Source organism: Simochromis diagramma, unplaced genomic scaffold, assembly GCF_900408965.1.
Source record: "Simochromis diagramma unplaced genomic scaffold, fSimDia1.1 OVJJ01000692.1, whole genome shotgun sequence".
NCBI lineage: Eukaryota > Metazoa > Chordata > Actinopteri > Cichliformes > Cichlidae > Simochromis > Simochromis diagramma.
Window position 1 is genome coordinate 1,067,418 of NW_024387485.1, and position 16,596 is coordinate 1,084,013.

Sequence of the window (16,596 nt, forward strand, 5' to 3'; positions counted from 1 at the left end):
AAAGCAACTTGCCCCCACTCTCATGCAGGTTATCAACCGCGACTAGGATCCAACACCTAGCTTTAGTTATTTAGGGCGCCCCCGGTGCCCAGGTCACCAACCCGGCAAATCCCAAGGACGCGTCTGACCAAGGGTGGAGTTGCCAAACTCGGAGCGCACACGGCCCTCAGCCGGTGACAAAGCCTTAAACCCCGCTTTCTAACTAATAGTAACACACGTTTCCTGCTTTAACACACGGGGACGGATCACACACCGCCACTTTTTTCCTAATAACTAAGACGGATCACACACCGCCGCGGATGAAACACCGATTCTATTAATCCGTAACAAACGTCTCCTGCTTTAACGCACCGAGATGTTCTTACGGGGCGCTAAACATCAACCCGAGTTCTTAGCAAAAGTCTCTTGCTTTAACGCACTGAGACGGACGCTAGCCACCTTTTTTTCTACTGAGTGAATTTACACTGCGATACGTTCAACTTAGCGAACAGATAATTTAGGCTTTAAACAATATGCACGGTTCGAAAATAAACAGGTCGTGCTTACCTTTTAATCATTTGAGCTAGCTCTCTGTTCGCCTCGTTTCACGATCTCAGCTCTGCCAATTCCTCTCTGGGCCTCGAGCGAATCCCGGGTTTCACGGCACCAAAACTGTTGCGAAATCAGTTTTACCCCGGTTCTTTTTATTCCTCGAGCATCCAGAGATGGCACCGGACTCAGTAGTCATTTTCACAAAACCTTTATTCATCTTTACTCATCTTTACTCATCTTCATTTATCTTTACTCTTCTTCATTTATCTTTACTCTTCTTCATTTATCCTCATTTAAGCATGCATCTTCTAGAAGGGAAGACTTGCCAGGCCGGTGTGTCCCTCTGCAAATCTTCACTCCTTTGTCTGTGAAACACAGCTTTGTAGGGGCGACCCCATCATAAAACCCCCCACGGTGTGCTGCAAACTCTGTGTCTGTGTCTATGTGCACGAGCACATGAATGCCTACATGTGCGCGTTCCCACGTGTCTATGTGAGTGCTCGTGAGTGACTGTGTACGCATACCTGTGTGTATGTGTGTGCACATGAGTGAGTGTGCGTGTGGATGTGTGTGTGCACATGAGTGAGTGTGCGTGTGGATGTGTGTGCGTGACAGTTAAAACACTGTGGGTGTAGGTGACTCCCTAGGTCATAAAACCCATCTCCCTTCCAGACCACAGTTATCCAGTTACAAATGTTGAGACCCCCACCCAAACATTCTCTGGGGAATTTCCACTCAGCATTAACTCCTCTGTGTTTTACTTTCACAGTTCAAGTGGGGGAGGGTCTCCTACAATCTACTCCTAAGTTCACAACACAGTGAGGCCTTTATTATATTGAGGGCAGTGTCAGTATCTCTACAATAGTTCTACATTCTATGTTAACACATTTCTAAACTCTAAAATCAGCTAAACATTCCTACAGGTGATTTCTTTATTCAGCAGGTCTGCCAGAAATCAGGCCTGGATGTGGCTAGTGGAACTCAGGTTTCCAAAAAATGAAATGAAATAAAAATGTGATGAGGGGGAAATTACTTTTTCACATAAGGACAGGTAGGTTTGACATTTTTCCTTTAAAAAATGCAGTTTGTGGTTATTCAGGTTATCGTTCTTTAATAATAAAATTGTTTGATGACCTGAAATATAGAAGTTTGATTTAAAAGTATGGAAAAGTTTAAGAAATCATAAAGGGGGCAAACACAACACTGTATATAAACTGTCGGCAACAAGTGCAGCACAGATTGGTTCCCATGAAATTAAAGCCGTGTCACATACAATCTAATGATCAAAAATGCTCTAAACATCTGTTGTGACTTGTCTTTTGTGTCTTTATTGTAGTACAATTTTATTCACACAGTATTCAATTCAATTTTATTTATATAATCACAAATCACAACAAAAGTTGCCTCAAGGCGCTTTATATTGTACAGTAGATCGCACAATAATAGATACAGAGAAAAACCCAACAGTCATATGACCCCCCTATAAGCAAGCACTTTGGTGACAGTGGGAAGGAAAAACTCCCTTTTTCCTGTCAGTACTCTTGCTGCAGCATTTTGGATTAGCTGAAGGCTTTTCAGTGAGTTTTTTGGACACCCTGATAATAATGAATTACAGTCATCCAGCCTGGAAGTAATAAATGCATGACCTAGTTTTTCAGCGTCACTCTGAGACAGGATATTTCTAATTTTAGAGATGTTGCACAAATGGAAGAAAGCAGTCTTACATATTTGCTTAATATGTGCGTTGAAGGACATGTCCTGGTCAAAAATGACTCCAAGGTTCCTCACAGCGTTACTGGAGGCCAAGGTAATGCCATCCAGAGTAAGAATCTGCTTAGATACCACATTTCTAGGCTTTTCAGGGCCGAGTATAATAACCTCAGTTTTATCTGAATTAAGAAGCAGAAAGTTAGCGGCCATCCAGGTCTTTATGTCTTTAAGACATTCCTGCAGTTTAACTAATTGGTGTGTGTTATCTGGCTTCATGGACAGATAGAGCTGGGTGTCATCTGCATAGCAGTGAAAATGTATGCTATGTCTTCTAATGATGCTGCCTAAGGGAAGCATGTATAATGTAAACAGAATTGGTCCTAGCACTGAACCCTGTGGAACTCCATAATTAACCTCAGTGTGTGAAGAGGACTCTCCATTTACATGCACAAACTGGAGTCTATTAGATAGATATGATACAAACCACTGCAGCACAGTACCTGTAATACCTACAGCATGTTCTAATCGCTCTAATAGGATATTATGGTCGACAGTATCGAACGCTGCACTGAGGTCTAGCAGGACAAGCACAGAGATGAGTCCACTGTCAGAGGCCATAAGAAGATCATTTGTAACCTTCACTAAAGCTGTTTCTGTGCTGTGATGATCTCTGAAACCTGACTGAAACTCTTCAAATAAGCCTCTGCAGATGATCTGTTAGCTGTTTGACAACTACTCTTTCAAGGATGTTTGATATGAAAGGAAGGTTGGAGATTGGCCTATAATTAGCTAAGACTGCTGGGTCTAGAGATGGCTTTTTGAGTAAAGGTTTAACTACAGCCAGCTTGAAGGCCTGTGGTACATAGCTGATTATTAGAGATAGGTTGATCATATTTAAGACTGAAGCATTAATTAATGGCAGGACTTCTTTGAGCGGTTTTGTAGGAATGGGGTCTAAAAGACACGTTGATGGTTTGGAGGAAGTAATTATTGAAGTTAACTCAGAAAGATCAATTGGAGAAAAAGAGTCTAACTTAACATCAATGGTACTAAGAGTAGCTGTAGATAATATTACATCTGTGGGATGATTATTTCTAATTTTTTCTCTAAAGATAAAAATTTTATTCTTGAAGAAGTTCATGAAGTCATTACTAGTTAACGTTAAAGGGTGTCAGCTGGTGATCAGCTGATCACGGGGCCGGGTTTAAAAGAGACGCCACCCACCTGTTCGCCGCTCAGACATCGTTCTCTTCATGTCAGGAGCTCTGAAACTTTGCCGACATCAGTCTCCGCCTGATTCAGCAACCGTGAGTGTTTTTCCCTTCGATTCTTTTTCTCATCCCGGCTCCGCTCGCTCTCCGTCTGTAACGCCAGTTCCGAAGCCACGCTTCGTGCACTGATCGTTACTAGAATAACTGCATGTCTGTTCCAACCCACCGCTAGCCTTCGCCGCGTTTGGGTCTAGCCAGCACGCCACACGGGCACGCCGAATTACTGTGTGTAATTCGCCCGATCGTGACAGGATGTCTGAGCCACATATAGACCCAACGGAATTCGAACGGCTGAAAGCCGAAGTACTATATCTTCGCGGTGTGGTGGATCGGATGACCACAAAAATGGAGTCTCTCACCGAAACTGTCCTCCAACTTTCCACTTCCGTCACCTCGCTGCAACGTCAGCCAGCGCCGGTGAGCGCGGAGCCCCGGATCGGACTACCAGATAAGTGGAATGGAGTTGACATGAGGGTCTCTGCGCCTACTGTGGATCAGCTCGACACCGTTGTCCCCAGTGCCCGCTACGTCCGGGAAATGACGACGCCAGGTAGACTGCGGGGGAGTCCCACCTGGCCCTTCACACTCCTCTGACCCCTCTCGTTTTCTGTTACCAGTAATATTTCACCTGAAACACCAACAGTTCTCATCTGAAGCCCTCCTGGACACCGGAGCCACTGAGAACTTCATCGACCAAAAACTAGCCTCTCGACTTTGCATTCCATTAACTTCCGTTGATCGATTTCTCCCGGTGACCTCAGTAGATGGGCGACCCCTCCAACCCTACCCGATCCAGTTCCAGACCCAGCCGGTTCGCATGTCTATTGGGGATCATCAGGAGGAGGTCCGGTTTCTAGTAGTCTCGGCTACTTCCTCTCCTCTCATCCTTGGATACCCCTGGTTCCGTCAACATGACCCCCACATCTCCTGGTCTTCCTGCCAGATCCTGGATTGGGGCCCCCAGTGTCCACGCCGCTGCCATCTCTCTTGGACCCAAAAGAACTCAAAGTCAGAAGAGGCCTCTCCCCCAGAGCCCATTGATCTGGATAAGATCCCTCCGGCTTACCACGACCTATCTGAGGTCTTCAGTAAGAGGCGAGCCTCTACTCTACCTCCTCATCACTCCTACGACATGGCCATCGAGCTCCTCCCGGGAGCGGTCCCTCCTCGTGGTCGCCTGTTCTTTCTGTCACCCGCAGAGAATAAGGCCATGGAGGAGTACGTTGCTGAGGCTCTCCAACAGGGCTTTATTCGCCCTTCTACCTCTCCTGCTGCTGCTGGATTCTTCTTTGTCAAGAAGAAAGATGGCGGGCTCCGCCCCTGTATAGATTATCGGGGCTTGAATAAAGTCACCATCAAGAACCGCCATCCTCTTCCTCTGCTATCCACCGCACTTGATTCCCTCTCCCAGGCCTGCATCTTCACCAAACTAGACCTACGCAGCGCCTACAATTTGGTGCGCATTAGGGAAGGGGACGAATGGAAGACGGCCTTCATCACCCCTAACGGGCACTGGGAGTACCTGGTGATGCCCTTTGGCCTCTGCAACAGCCCTGCTGTCTTCCAACATCTGATCAACGATGTCTTGCGGGATATGCTAGGCCGGTGGGTGTTTGCTTATCTAGATGACATCTTGATCTACTCCCGCACCGAAGTGGACCATATTCGCCATGTGAGGGCCGTGCTGAGCAGGCTGCTTGAGTACCAGCTGTTCTGCAAACTGGAGAAGTGTGCTTTCCATCAGCAGTCCACCACCTTCCTAGGCTTCACCATCTCCTCCGATGGCCTGACCATGGACCCGCAAAAGGTCCAAGCCGTGACCCAGTGGCCTCAGCCCTCCAGCCTTAAGCAGCTACAGAGCTTCCTGGGCTTTACCAATTTCTATCGGCGCTTTATCCGTAACTTCAGCACCGTTGTCGCCCCACTGACATCCCTCACCAAACCAGCTAACCTGCCTAAGCCCTTCTGCCTCTCCCCAGGTGCAAAACAGGCATTCCAAGACCTTATCCACCGGTTCACTACGGCCCCCATCCTGCTCCACCCTGATCCTGCCAGAGATTTTGTGGTGGAGGTGGATGCGTCCGATGTTGGCGCTGGCGCCGTCCTTTCTCAACACGGCCCGGATGGAAAACTTCACCCATGCTGCTATTTCACAAGGAAATTTTCTCCCACGCAGCAACGGTATGGTGTCGGAGATCGAGAACTCCTGGCCATCAAGTGGGCCTTAGAAGAGTGGCGGCATTGGCTCCTGGGAGCGAAAGACCCTTTTCTGATCTGGACTGATCATCAGAACCTGATCCATATTCGTTCTGCCAAGCAGCTCAACCCAAGGCAGGCCCGTTGGGCCTTATTCTTTGAGCCTTACAATTTCCACCTCGCCTACTGCCCTGGTTCCAAGAACGCTAAGGCGGACGCTCTCTCCAGACAGTTTGCCCAGGACGGCCTCACGTCAGACCCTGGACCTATCCTACCTTCTCATTGCTTCGCTGCCCCCCTTCGGTGGCCCTTGGAGGACTCTATCCGGGATGCCCTGACTGCCGAACCACCTCCGCCTGACACCCCTGCTGGGAGGCTCTATGTACTATCCCGGTGCCGTCAGGAGGCCTTGCTCTGGGCTCACTCCTCCCCGCTCTCTGGTCACCCGGGGCCTGACAGGACCCTCCAACTCCTCCGTCGTGCCTTCTGGTGGCCCTCCATGACTCGGGACGTCCGTGAATTCGTTTCCGCCTGTGACACCTGTGCTCGGGCCAAGTCCTCCACTCAGCCTCCCGCTGGCGACCTTCGCCCTCTCCCTGTGCCAGGACGTCCCTGGTCCCATGTCGGCCTTGACTTTGTTACCGGCCTCCCATCTGTGGACGGTCTTGATACCATCCTCACCTTTGTAGACCGGTTTTCAAAGGCGGTGCACCTGGTCGCTCTGGCCGGTCTCCCTTCCGCCAAACGGACGGCCGAGCTCCTCTTGGACCATGTCATCCGGCTTCAGGGGTTCCCCAAGGACATAGTCTCCGACAGGGGGCCCCAGTTCACCGCCAGGTTCTGGAAAGCCTTTTGCCGCCTGATTGGAGCGTCTCCCAGCCTCTCGTCCAGCTATCACCCTCAGACCAATGGGCAGGTTGAACGGACCAATCAACAGCTGGGGCGCTTCTTGAGGTGCTTCGTTTCCGCCCAACCGTTGCTTTGGCCTTGTTACCTGTTGTGGGCTGAGCTGTCTCATAACCTTCACGTCTCTTCTGCCACCGGTCTCTCGCCCTTTGAAGTCTGTCATGGTTTTCATCCTCCTATCTTCAGCCATCAGGAGGCGGAGGTCGACGTGCCTGCTGCTGAACGGATGGTCCACCGCTGTCGTAAGGCCTGGATCAAGGCGCGGGCTGCCATTTCCCGAGCCAACGCTCTGTACACCAAGCAGCATCGTCGCCGCCACCGCCCGGGTCATCCATTCCAGCTGGGGGATCGCGTCTGGCTCTCCACATGGCACCTGCGGCTCCGCACCGAGTCCAAGAAGCTCACTCCCAGGTTCGTTGGCCCGTAGGAGATCACTGCCTGGCTCAACCCCGTGACTTATCGTCTCCGGCTTCCACCCACCATGAAGGTCCATCCGTTTTTCCACGTCTCGCAGCTTAAACGGCGCGTTACTTCCCCGCTGGCGCCCCCCTCCCCAGCCCCGCCTCCACCCAGGTTCGTCGATGGGGGTCCTGTCTACACTGTCCGGCGGATCTTGGACCCCCGTCCCCGGGGTCGAGGGGTCCAGTATCTGGTGGACTGGGCTGGCTACGGTCCTAAGGAGCGCTCCTGGGTGCCGTCCCGCTTTGTCTTGGATCCTTCCCTCATCTCGGATTTCCATCGCCGCCGTCCTGGACCGTCGGGTGCCGGTCTTCGGGGGGGGGGGTCCTGTCAGCTGGTGATCAGCTGAGCACGGGGCCAGGTTTAAAAGAGACGCCACCCACCTGTTCGCCGCTCAGACATCGTTCTCTTCATGTCAGGAGCTCCGAAACTTTGCCGACGTCAGTCTCCGCCTGATTCAGCAACTGTGAGTGTTTTTCCCTTCGATTCTTTTTCTCATCCCGGCTCCGCTCGCTCTCCGTCTGTAACGCCAGTTCCGAAGCCACGCTTCGTGCACTGATCATTACTAGAATAACTGCGTGTCTGTTCCAACCCACCGCTAGCCTTCGCCGCGTTTGGGTCTAGCCAGCACGCCACACGGGCACGCCGAATTACTGTGTGTAATTCGCCCGATCGTGACAAAGGGATGGTTGGCTCAACAGAGCTCTGACTGTTTGTCAGCCTGGCTACAGAGCTGAAGAGAAACCTGGGGTTGTTCTTATTTTCTTCAATCAGTGATGAATAGTAAGATGTTCTGGCTTTGCGGAGGGCTTTCTTATAAAGCAACAAACTATTTCTCCAGGCTAAATGATGATCCTATAAATTTGTGACACGCCATTTCCTCTCCAGCTTAAGAGTCATCTGCTTTAGGCTACGTGTTTGAGAATTATACCACGGAGTCAGGTACTTCTGATTAGAGACCTTAGTTTTCACTGGCGCTACAGTATCCAGAGTCGTACGTAGTGAGGAGGTGAAATTATTAACAAGATAATCGACCTCTGTTGGAGCAGCGTTCAGATAGCTGCTCTGCTCTGTGTTGGTACAGGGCATTGAAGATGATAACAGTGGGTGGATTATATTCTTAAACTTAGTTACAGCGCTTTCAGAAAGACATCTACTTTGATAAAGTCTACTCTCCACCGCTGTGTAATCAATTATTGTAAATGTAAATGTTATCAGGAAATGATCAGACAGGAGAGGGTTTTCAGGAAACACTGTTAAATGTTCAGTTTCTATGCCATATGTTAAAACAAGATCTAGAGTGTGATTAAAGTGGTGGGTGGGTTCTTTTACAGTTTGAGAGAAACCAATTGAGTCTAATAACAGATTAAATGCCATGTTGAGGCTGTCATTTTTAGCATCTACATGGATGTTAAAATCACCCACAATAATTATTTTATCTGAGCTGAGAACTAAATTAGATATAAAGTCTGAGAAATCAGACAGAAACTGTGAGTAAGGCCCAGCTGGACGATAGATGATAACAAGTAAGACTGGTTTCTGAGTTTTACAGCTGGGGTGGACGAGGCTAAACATCAGGCTTTTTAAATGAATTAAGTCTGTCTGGGTCTTTCATTAATTAATAGGCTGGTGTGAAAAATTGCTGCCACACCGCCCCCTCGGCCTGTGCTTCGAGATTTCTGGTAGTTAGAATGACTCGGGGGTGTTGATTCATTTAAACTAACATAATCATCCTGCTGCAACCAGGTTTCTGTAAGGCAGAGTAAATCGATTTGTTGATCAATTATTAAGTCATGTACTAACGGAGACTTGGAGGAGAGAGACCTAATATTTAATAATCCACATTTCACTGTTTTACTCTTTGGTTCAGATGTGGATACTGAATTGTTCTTTCGTTGTGATTTTTTATGTTTAAGTTGTTTGTTGCTGGTTTTTAGTTTGTTTTTTGTCTTTTTGGGAGCTGACACAGTCTCTATGGAGATGGGTTTTTTTTTCGGGGGGTAGCAGGAGGAGAGAAGCTGCAGAGAGGCGTGTAAGACTGCAACTCTGCTTCCTGCTCCCAACTCTGGATAGTCATATTTTGGGGGGTTTAATAAATTTGTCCATATTTCTAGAAATGAGAGCTGCTCCATCCAAAGTGGGATGGATGCCGTCTCTCCTAACAAGACCAGGTTTCCTCCAGAAGGTTTGCCAATTATCTATGAAGCAGTACTTCGTATCACTTGAATGCTCAAACATGACACATGTTACGTGACACTTCGAGTGCATATGTAATTGGCCACATGCTGACTGGAAAAGCATGGGAGGAAATTATACACATTACAAAATAAAGTCCACAGCAGGAGGCTGAAATGAAAATGTGCAAAAACAAAATCAGGAGTTGCTTTTCGAACTGATATAAAACTGGCATTTTTTAACTGTCACACCTTGATTCTTCATCTTTTCTCACCCATTTTCATCCTTCTTTGTTAAAAACATTTCTCAAATCCTCAAGGAATACAATGTAGAGTTATCTGTTATCACGAGTGGGAATACAAACTCAAGAAATCTGGAAAAAGGCAAATCTATCCATTACACATGTCACTGAAAATGGCAGCTTTATCTATTGTTACCTGCAATGTCATCAAATCCGGGACATCTCAGCTAATGGGCATATATGGTTGGATATGTACACTCATCATAGCCGTGAATGGCATAGTCATTTTGGGCTTTTTATGGTTTCTTTGCACTGTTCTTTTCCCATGATTGTACAACATATATCCTTGATGACTTAAAAAAAAAAAGGGAGTGGATGTACAATTTATTTTGGATTTTCTATAATCTGCACAGGGTCAAAATTATATACCGGTATTTGTTTAAATATATACAAATATAAATATACACTCATTAAGGTGCTGCTTAAGATTCTATATTTCTAAATAACTGCAAATTACAAATCGTTTTCAAATAGACTGTACCAGCTGTCAGGAATGGTGGTAGAGGAATCATCCTGTGGGGCTCTTTTACTACCAGTGGCACGAGGACATTGAACAAAGTGGATTAAAAAATAAAAAGGACTACTTTCAGATTCTTCAACTTCACCTCAAATTAACAGCTAGACAGCTGAAACTTGGACCCGATTGGGGATTCAAAAAAGACAAGGATTCCAAATACACATCTTGTTGCTTAAAAAGCATTTCTAGACCCAGCAGTCTTAGCTAATTATAGGCCAATCTCCAACCTTCATATCAAACATCCTTGAAAGAGTAGTTGTCAAACAGCTAACAGATCATCTGCAGAGGAATGGTTTATTTGAAGAGTTTCAGTCAGGTTTCAGAGCTCATCACAGCACAGAAACAGCTTTAGTGAAGGTTACAAATGATCTTCTTATGGCCTTTGACAGTGGACTCATCTCTGTGCTTGTCCTGCTAGACCTCAGTGTAGCATGACACTGTGAGGAACCTTGGAGTCATTTTTGACCAGGACATGTCCTTCAATGCACATATTAAACAAATATGTAAGACTGCTTTCTTCCATTTGTGCAACATCTCTAAAATTAGAAATATCCTGTCTCAGAGTGACACTGAAAAACTAGTTCATGCATTTATTACTTCCAGGCTGGACGACTGTAATTCATTATTATCAGGATGTCCTAAAAACTCACTGAAAAGCCTTCAGCTAATCCAAAATGCTGCAGCAAGAGTCCTGACAGGGACTAGAAAGAGAGAGCAGATTTCTCCTGTTTTGGCTTCCCTTCATTGGCTTCCTGTTAAATCCAGAATTCAAAATCCTGCTCCTCACATACAAGGTCTTAAATAATCAGGCCCCACCTCATCTTCATGACCTTGTAGTACCATATCACCCTATTAGAGCACTTCGCTCTCACACTGCAGGCCTACTTGTTGTTCCTAGAGTTATGAACCCGTGACAGAGTCCAGGTTTGGGTTTTTTCTTTTTTGTTTGTTTGTTTTTTGTTTTTGCAGCAGTCGCAGTTAAACAGACAGATGTTTGAAAAGTCATCTTGTGAAATATTGTATCTTGCATGCACTCTGAAAAGAAGTAGAGTGAAATACGCACATCTTAGCATGATCATTTCCTATGTTGAGCTATAACCTTCAGATTTTGACTTACACGGTTTTTGCTTGTATTTCCAAGTTGAAGTGTTTTCTTTAGTTAAAGAAAAGGTCATAGATTAGTTTTTTAAAAATGAAAAATAATATTTAATGAACGAAATGAAGAAGAAGTTATACATTGGGAAGGTTTTACCTAAAAACCATTTAATCTCTGTCTGTGTTTAGTACTTATGTTAGACCTCTAACTGTTATCTAATGTCAACAAGTGAGAATAGTTCAGTGTGAGTGTTGGGTACTGTTTTAATCAGTTACTTTAAAAAAGAAATCTTTTTTGTCAGTGTAAGGTCAATGACATATGGGGATATTAATTGCTAGTATTTAATTAATATAAAACATTTAACCTCCAAATCCCCACACACTGACTTCTGAGAAAAGTTGAAAATATATTTAATCAGACATTCGGGTTATTTCAGTATCTTCATTCTGCCCGGGTCACTTACAAGCACACAGCTGGAGGCACTGACTGATAAGACCATAAATCATGTTGACAGTGGATCATTTGGCCATAGGGAATAGATTAACTCTCAGGTGCAGTTTTCACCCTCGTGAAGTTCATTTAGTGATATACAGAAAGCACTAATGAGCCAGACCATGTTTTTGCATATATTAGGTGATATTAGTACCTCTGGGAGTTTACTGAAGCCCACTGTACAAGCTGTTAGCACAGGATGGATGAGACAAAGTAGCATGCGTGGTCTTTGACAGCTGTCTGAAATGACAGAAGGTGTCTGATGGGAACAGGAGGAGATTATTCAATTTGAATATCTAGTTTCTTTAATCATCTCTTTGCAAGAGCCTGATATTATTTCCTGTTTGCTTCTCTGTCCCAGCTGAATTCCCCGGGCCTGCTGACTATGCCCCAAAGCTCCACCTCCAGTGAGGATGAGATGGCCCAGAGCTTTTCCGACTACTCTGATGATTGTGCCTCCGAGAGCTCCCGCGAAGAAACCATCTATGAGACCATAAGGGCCACTGCAGAGCCATCGCAGAACCGCATGGACGACATTCACACAAACTCACTGGTTATCCGTCTCTTGATCCCTGACTTGCAGCAGACAGTGAGTATCTGTGAAGGATGAGAACAGAGCTTTTGAGAGTGCTGATGTTAACCTCGTAGCATCCACCAGCTCACCCGCATCTAGGGTAGGGTTAGGCAAACATCCACCTCTTTTTTTGTTAAAATTTTCATCTTTTTGGGACGCCAGAGCTCAAAGCGTTTAACAGAACAATATTAATGTTAACATTAACGTATGAGATTTCATCAGTAAGGGAAACGACCTCGACCCTAACCCTAGATGGGATGCCAGTAACCCGATAAATGTTTCGAATTGATCATGTTTGTGACTGTGTGAAATATTAACGTGACTGATGAACATAAACTTGCGACTTGATATGTACTGGAAATGAATGCTGTGTATTCTAACACCTTCTAACCTCTTTTGTGATCTAAAAGCTTTTATTGAAAGCTGGCTTGCAGTAAACTCAAACGCAATGATGCCGTTAATGTGTGAGACCTGCAGGAAAGGTACAGTCGGTGGCATTTCAGTTGTGGGCTACAAACAGTGTCACCATGCATTAAACAGATAGGAATCTTTATAAAAATTGATAATGCAGGCAGAAAGAAACAGGTGCATTTCCAGATGTTAAAGGTTTTACAGTGATCCAAATGTGCTTCACTGCACTCTGCTCACTCCAACTCCAACAACGAAATCACTGGCATTTCTGAGAGGGTGAATATTCTTTAAGGGTCCTTTCATGTATAAAGTAGTATCCCTATTAGCTGGTATATATCATCTGTTGTATATACCTGGAGAGATAAAAGAAATTTGCAGGAAATGTGCAAAGACTTTTGCCAAAACTTGAAAAACACATACACCTGTTAGCACATTCCATCAGTTTGTTGTTTTATCTTATTTTATACTCATTATAAGACTCCTCTAGCATGATAATATAACACATCCTTATCTCTTCCATTTGTGTGAGATTAACCTTTAAGCAAATGGATGTTTTCAGAGGAAGCAAAGGAGTGTAATCTCAGCCTTGGAGGCTTCCTGCTGTTTAAAGTAGGCTTACCAGTAATCTTTCACTCATTTACAGTTTTAAAGCCGGGGACTTAAACGAGCTCTGGCCATCAAGAATCATAATATGATATTAGTTGGTCTGTGACTGTTGAATGGGAGACGTGTAGCAGGTTGTTATATATAGCCGCATATGTGTAAGAGTGTGTATCAAAAGTTAAGGTGGGTCATGAGGTGGGCGGGGCTATTTGGAAAATTAGTGAAGAAAAGCGTTTACTGGATTAGGTGCTTGGTGAGAGTCACACTACAACATTTAATGACACAGTTTGCCCTTAGAACTCAAATACTGATTATACAATTTAATATTGCTGTGCAGTTTATAATAGAAGATGATGAACCCAGATGTGGGAGCCCAAAGGAGAAAGTAAATGAATGTTAGATTGTCCTTCCATTTCCTATTAATATGTAAATGAATAGCAGGTAGATGAATAGCTGAAAGTAAATGATGCCTAATTAATCTTATTTTTAGGCCCTTATTTCATATTCCACATTAAAGCTGCGAGCAGCAGTGATAGGACCGTGGCATCGCGCCTGCTGCCGTGTACGTGTGCCGGGCTCGACTCACTCGAGATGTTTGTTGCAGTCTTTCAGAAAATTCTAATTTGTCTGTTTCATAAACAAGGCACACTTCCTGTGCCTGCTAGACATTGTACAAGAACACATGTTAAGTTTATGTCACAGTGTTGTACACTGAGTGTGTGACCAGCTGCATCTCTGTGCGGGATGGAAGCGGGATGCAACATAACTTATTACATATTTAACATATTTTTGATACATTTTCATCCTTTGGTGAGCCAACTCCAAAAATATTTCATTCCTTGTTCACTGAATGACAATAAAATGTCTGTCTGTCAATCTTAAATTTAAAATGTCTCATAATGTTTTTGGCTGTTTCAGCCTCAAACACAGACAAACCTACCACATGGCCTGCCTCATGGTTTCACACACCCACTAATATATATATGAGTGGGTGTATAATATATAATAATGATAATAATGTTATGATTTTCTAAAATCCTACCCTTCAATTACAACTTCCTTTTTCGTGCCATGCCACTAGAGCCGCCATTAAATGAAAAGCCATCATTTTTACACAAAGGCATCATCAAGGCTGGAAGTTTATACAGACCTCTTTCTAAGTGGATGTGGTCAGTCTGTGAGGAATAATACTCAAAGCAAAAACATTTCCTATTCCCACTCGGTGCTGCTCTGGCTGTCGGTGCCTATTTGTTGGGACTTTGATCAAATGTAAAGTTTGGGACAGATTAGAAATGCGTGTTTAAGTTACAGTATTTTTTGTGCTTCATAGCAAAACACTGAGGCCATTTGAAAAAACTGAGTTTACTCAAAGTTGTACCAACTCTTTAAGGCTTTCCTGACCAAATTTCAAATTTCAGATGGTTCTGGTAAATCAAGCAGGACTGATTCACTTAAACCATGCTGTAAATTAAATAATCTGTTAAACTCAGGCACTTTTAAAGATTCTAAAGTAAAAATCTGAATATAATCAGGTTATGTGTTCAGCATGTTACCATGGTGATTTAGCCAGGTCAAAAGAGAGTTACTTTCATGACACAGAAAATTCTCACAACTCGCAAGCCAATAACTGTCACGGTCCAGGGTGTATTATTATTGATCTTTGTTGTTATCTGGCGCTTCACTGCAATTGTGATGGTTTCTCTAGTTCTTAGGTTTTGGTCCCTGTACTCCCCTGTGTAGTTTCAAGTCCGTGTCCTTGAGCCAGTTGTATTTCCTGTTTTACTTAAAAGGTGTCCCAGGTCATGTGTTCTGTTTTGTTTCCCTGTTGTCTTGTATAGTTAGATTGTTACCCTGTGTGTATTTTTAGTGTGTGGTTACCTCTGTTCTTCGTCGGAGCGTCTGCGTGTCATTCTGTGTATTGTCCCCGGTGTTTCTCTGTCCAAGTTTGTCTTCAGCTATGTTTCCAGGTCTGGAAAAGGCTCTCTGTTTAAAGAAAACCCACTCATCTCTGATAAGTATTACCCAATAGGCAAAGAGAGCTTAGATGGAGTCGGGTAGGAGACTTGCCCAGCTCTAACTGATACTGAGTCCCTATGGGAGACGAACCTGGTCCCTTTGAAGGCATGTTTACCAGGGTGGCCCTGGTGCACCTTCACACCGGTTATCTATGGCTCTCTAAATTGGTGCGCTTGGTAAATAACTGGGTTACATTTAGTGGCCTTGAAAACCAAGTTAACTGTTAATTTTAAGGTTAGCGTAACCTGTAAGAGCCCTTCAAGTGATGTTATAAAAATATGCAGGTTTTATGCTTCACTGTTCAAAAAAGTTAAAAAGGGAATGTCCACAATTTAGACTTTTTGAATACAGGGCGTGTTACTAAAAGCAGTTCAGCAGGAACAAAGCAAAAGCCACATCAAATCATAATAATCACACAATCAAATCGGTGGACTTATCTCATTAACCTACTCTGAGATTATGCTGATTTTATTCTGATGTGAGAGACGAGACAGGTTGGACAGAGTGGGCATGCCTTGGCCACGACGTGCCTATCTCTGTGTGGATATAATCCAATAAGATTCCAAGTTCTTGGAAGTTGTAATCCAGTAGGACCAAAACCTCAAAGTGTAAAATTTGTCATCTAATGTTGTCGCTATGACTGTCCAAACAGTCATATGTGCGTGAAAGACTATCACACAAACGCTTCACAGCAAATGATCAACTCAGTTTAACTTAACTACTGGACCTGACTGACCATCCAGTTAGTCCCAATTCTAAGTTTGTGTGATTGTTTAAGGAAAAAAGTCACCAAGTTATTCTCCTGTTGACCAACGTTCCCTCTAAGCTGCACGCGTGCGCAATTGCGCACTGCTGGTTTCTGCGCACAGAAAATCTGCGTTGCGCACAAAAATAAATAAATAAATCTAACCTGAAATACTTTAACAATTCTGTTTTGCAGTGTTAGTCAGTCAGTGACTGGCTGCTCCTGTATGGGATTAGAACGATCCCAACTTATCCCATAGTCCAGCCAATGATGCGACTCACTTTCGTATATACGCAGCTAATCAACATGGTTGTCAGGCTATGACAGCGTCCTTATGTGCCGACACCGGTGTTTAGCTAGCAAAGCGGCTGATGCGGAGTGAAGCCACGTTAACGACACCGTGTACAACCACTGGAGATGTGAGCAGGACAGACGGAGCAATTGACGGAAAAGGTGTGGACTTTATACCAGTTTTTAAATTGTGTTGATAGGCCACGTAAAACCACGTTAAGTGTTAAGTCAAACACTATTTCCATCACGGGATTAGAAGTGTAGGTGGTTGAAGAGTATAAATACCTCAGTGTCCACCTGGA

The 16,596-nt window shown here is 44.6% G+C and overlaps 1 protein-coding gene and 1 long non-coding RNA gene across 5 annotated transcripts in view; one reads left to right on the forward strand and one right to left on the reverse strand.

Annotated features, from left to right (window-relative positions):
• Positions 1 to 16,596, forward strand: part of shank2b (SH3 and multiple ankyrin repeat domains 2b) — a 305,670-nt gene that overhangs the window by 94,717 nt on the left and 194,357 nt on the right. For all 4 annotated transcript variants that reach the window (XM_040016691.1, XM_040016692.1, XM_040016693.1 and 1 more), the window contains exon 2: positions 12,016 to 12,243. In XM_040016691.1, coding sequence (XP_039872625.1) covers positions 12,040 to 12,243 — 204 coding nt within the window. In that variant the 5' untranslated portion in view covers positions 12,016 to 12,039. The remainder of the gene's footprint in view (positions 1 to 12,015; positions 12,244 to 16,596) is intronic.
• LOC120724507 lies at positions 11,461 to 12,033 on the reverse strand. The gene is made up of 2 exons (XR_005693945.1): positions 11,583 to 12,033; positions 11,461 to 11,550 (listed from the first exon to the last, which is right to left on the reverse strand). It is a non-coding gene; the product is annotated as an uncharacterized LOC120724507 (long non-coding RNA).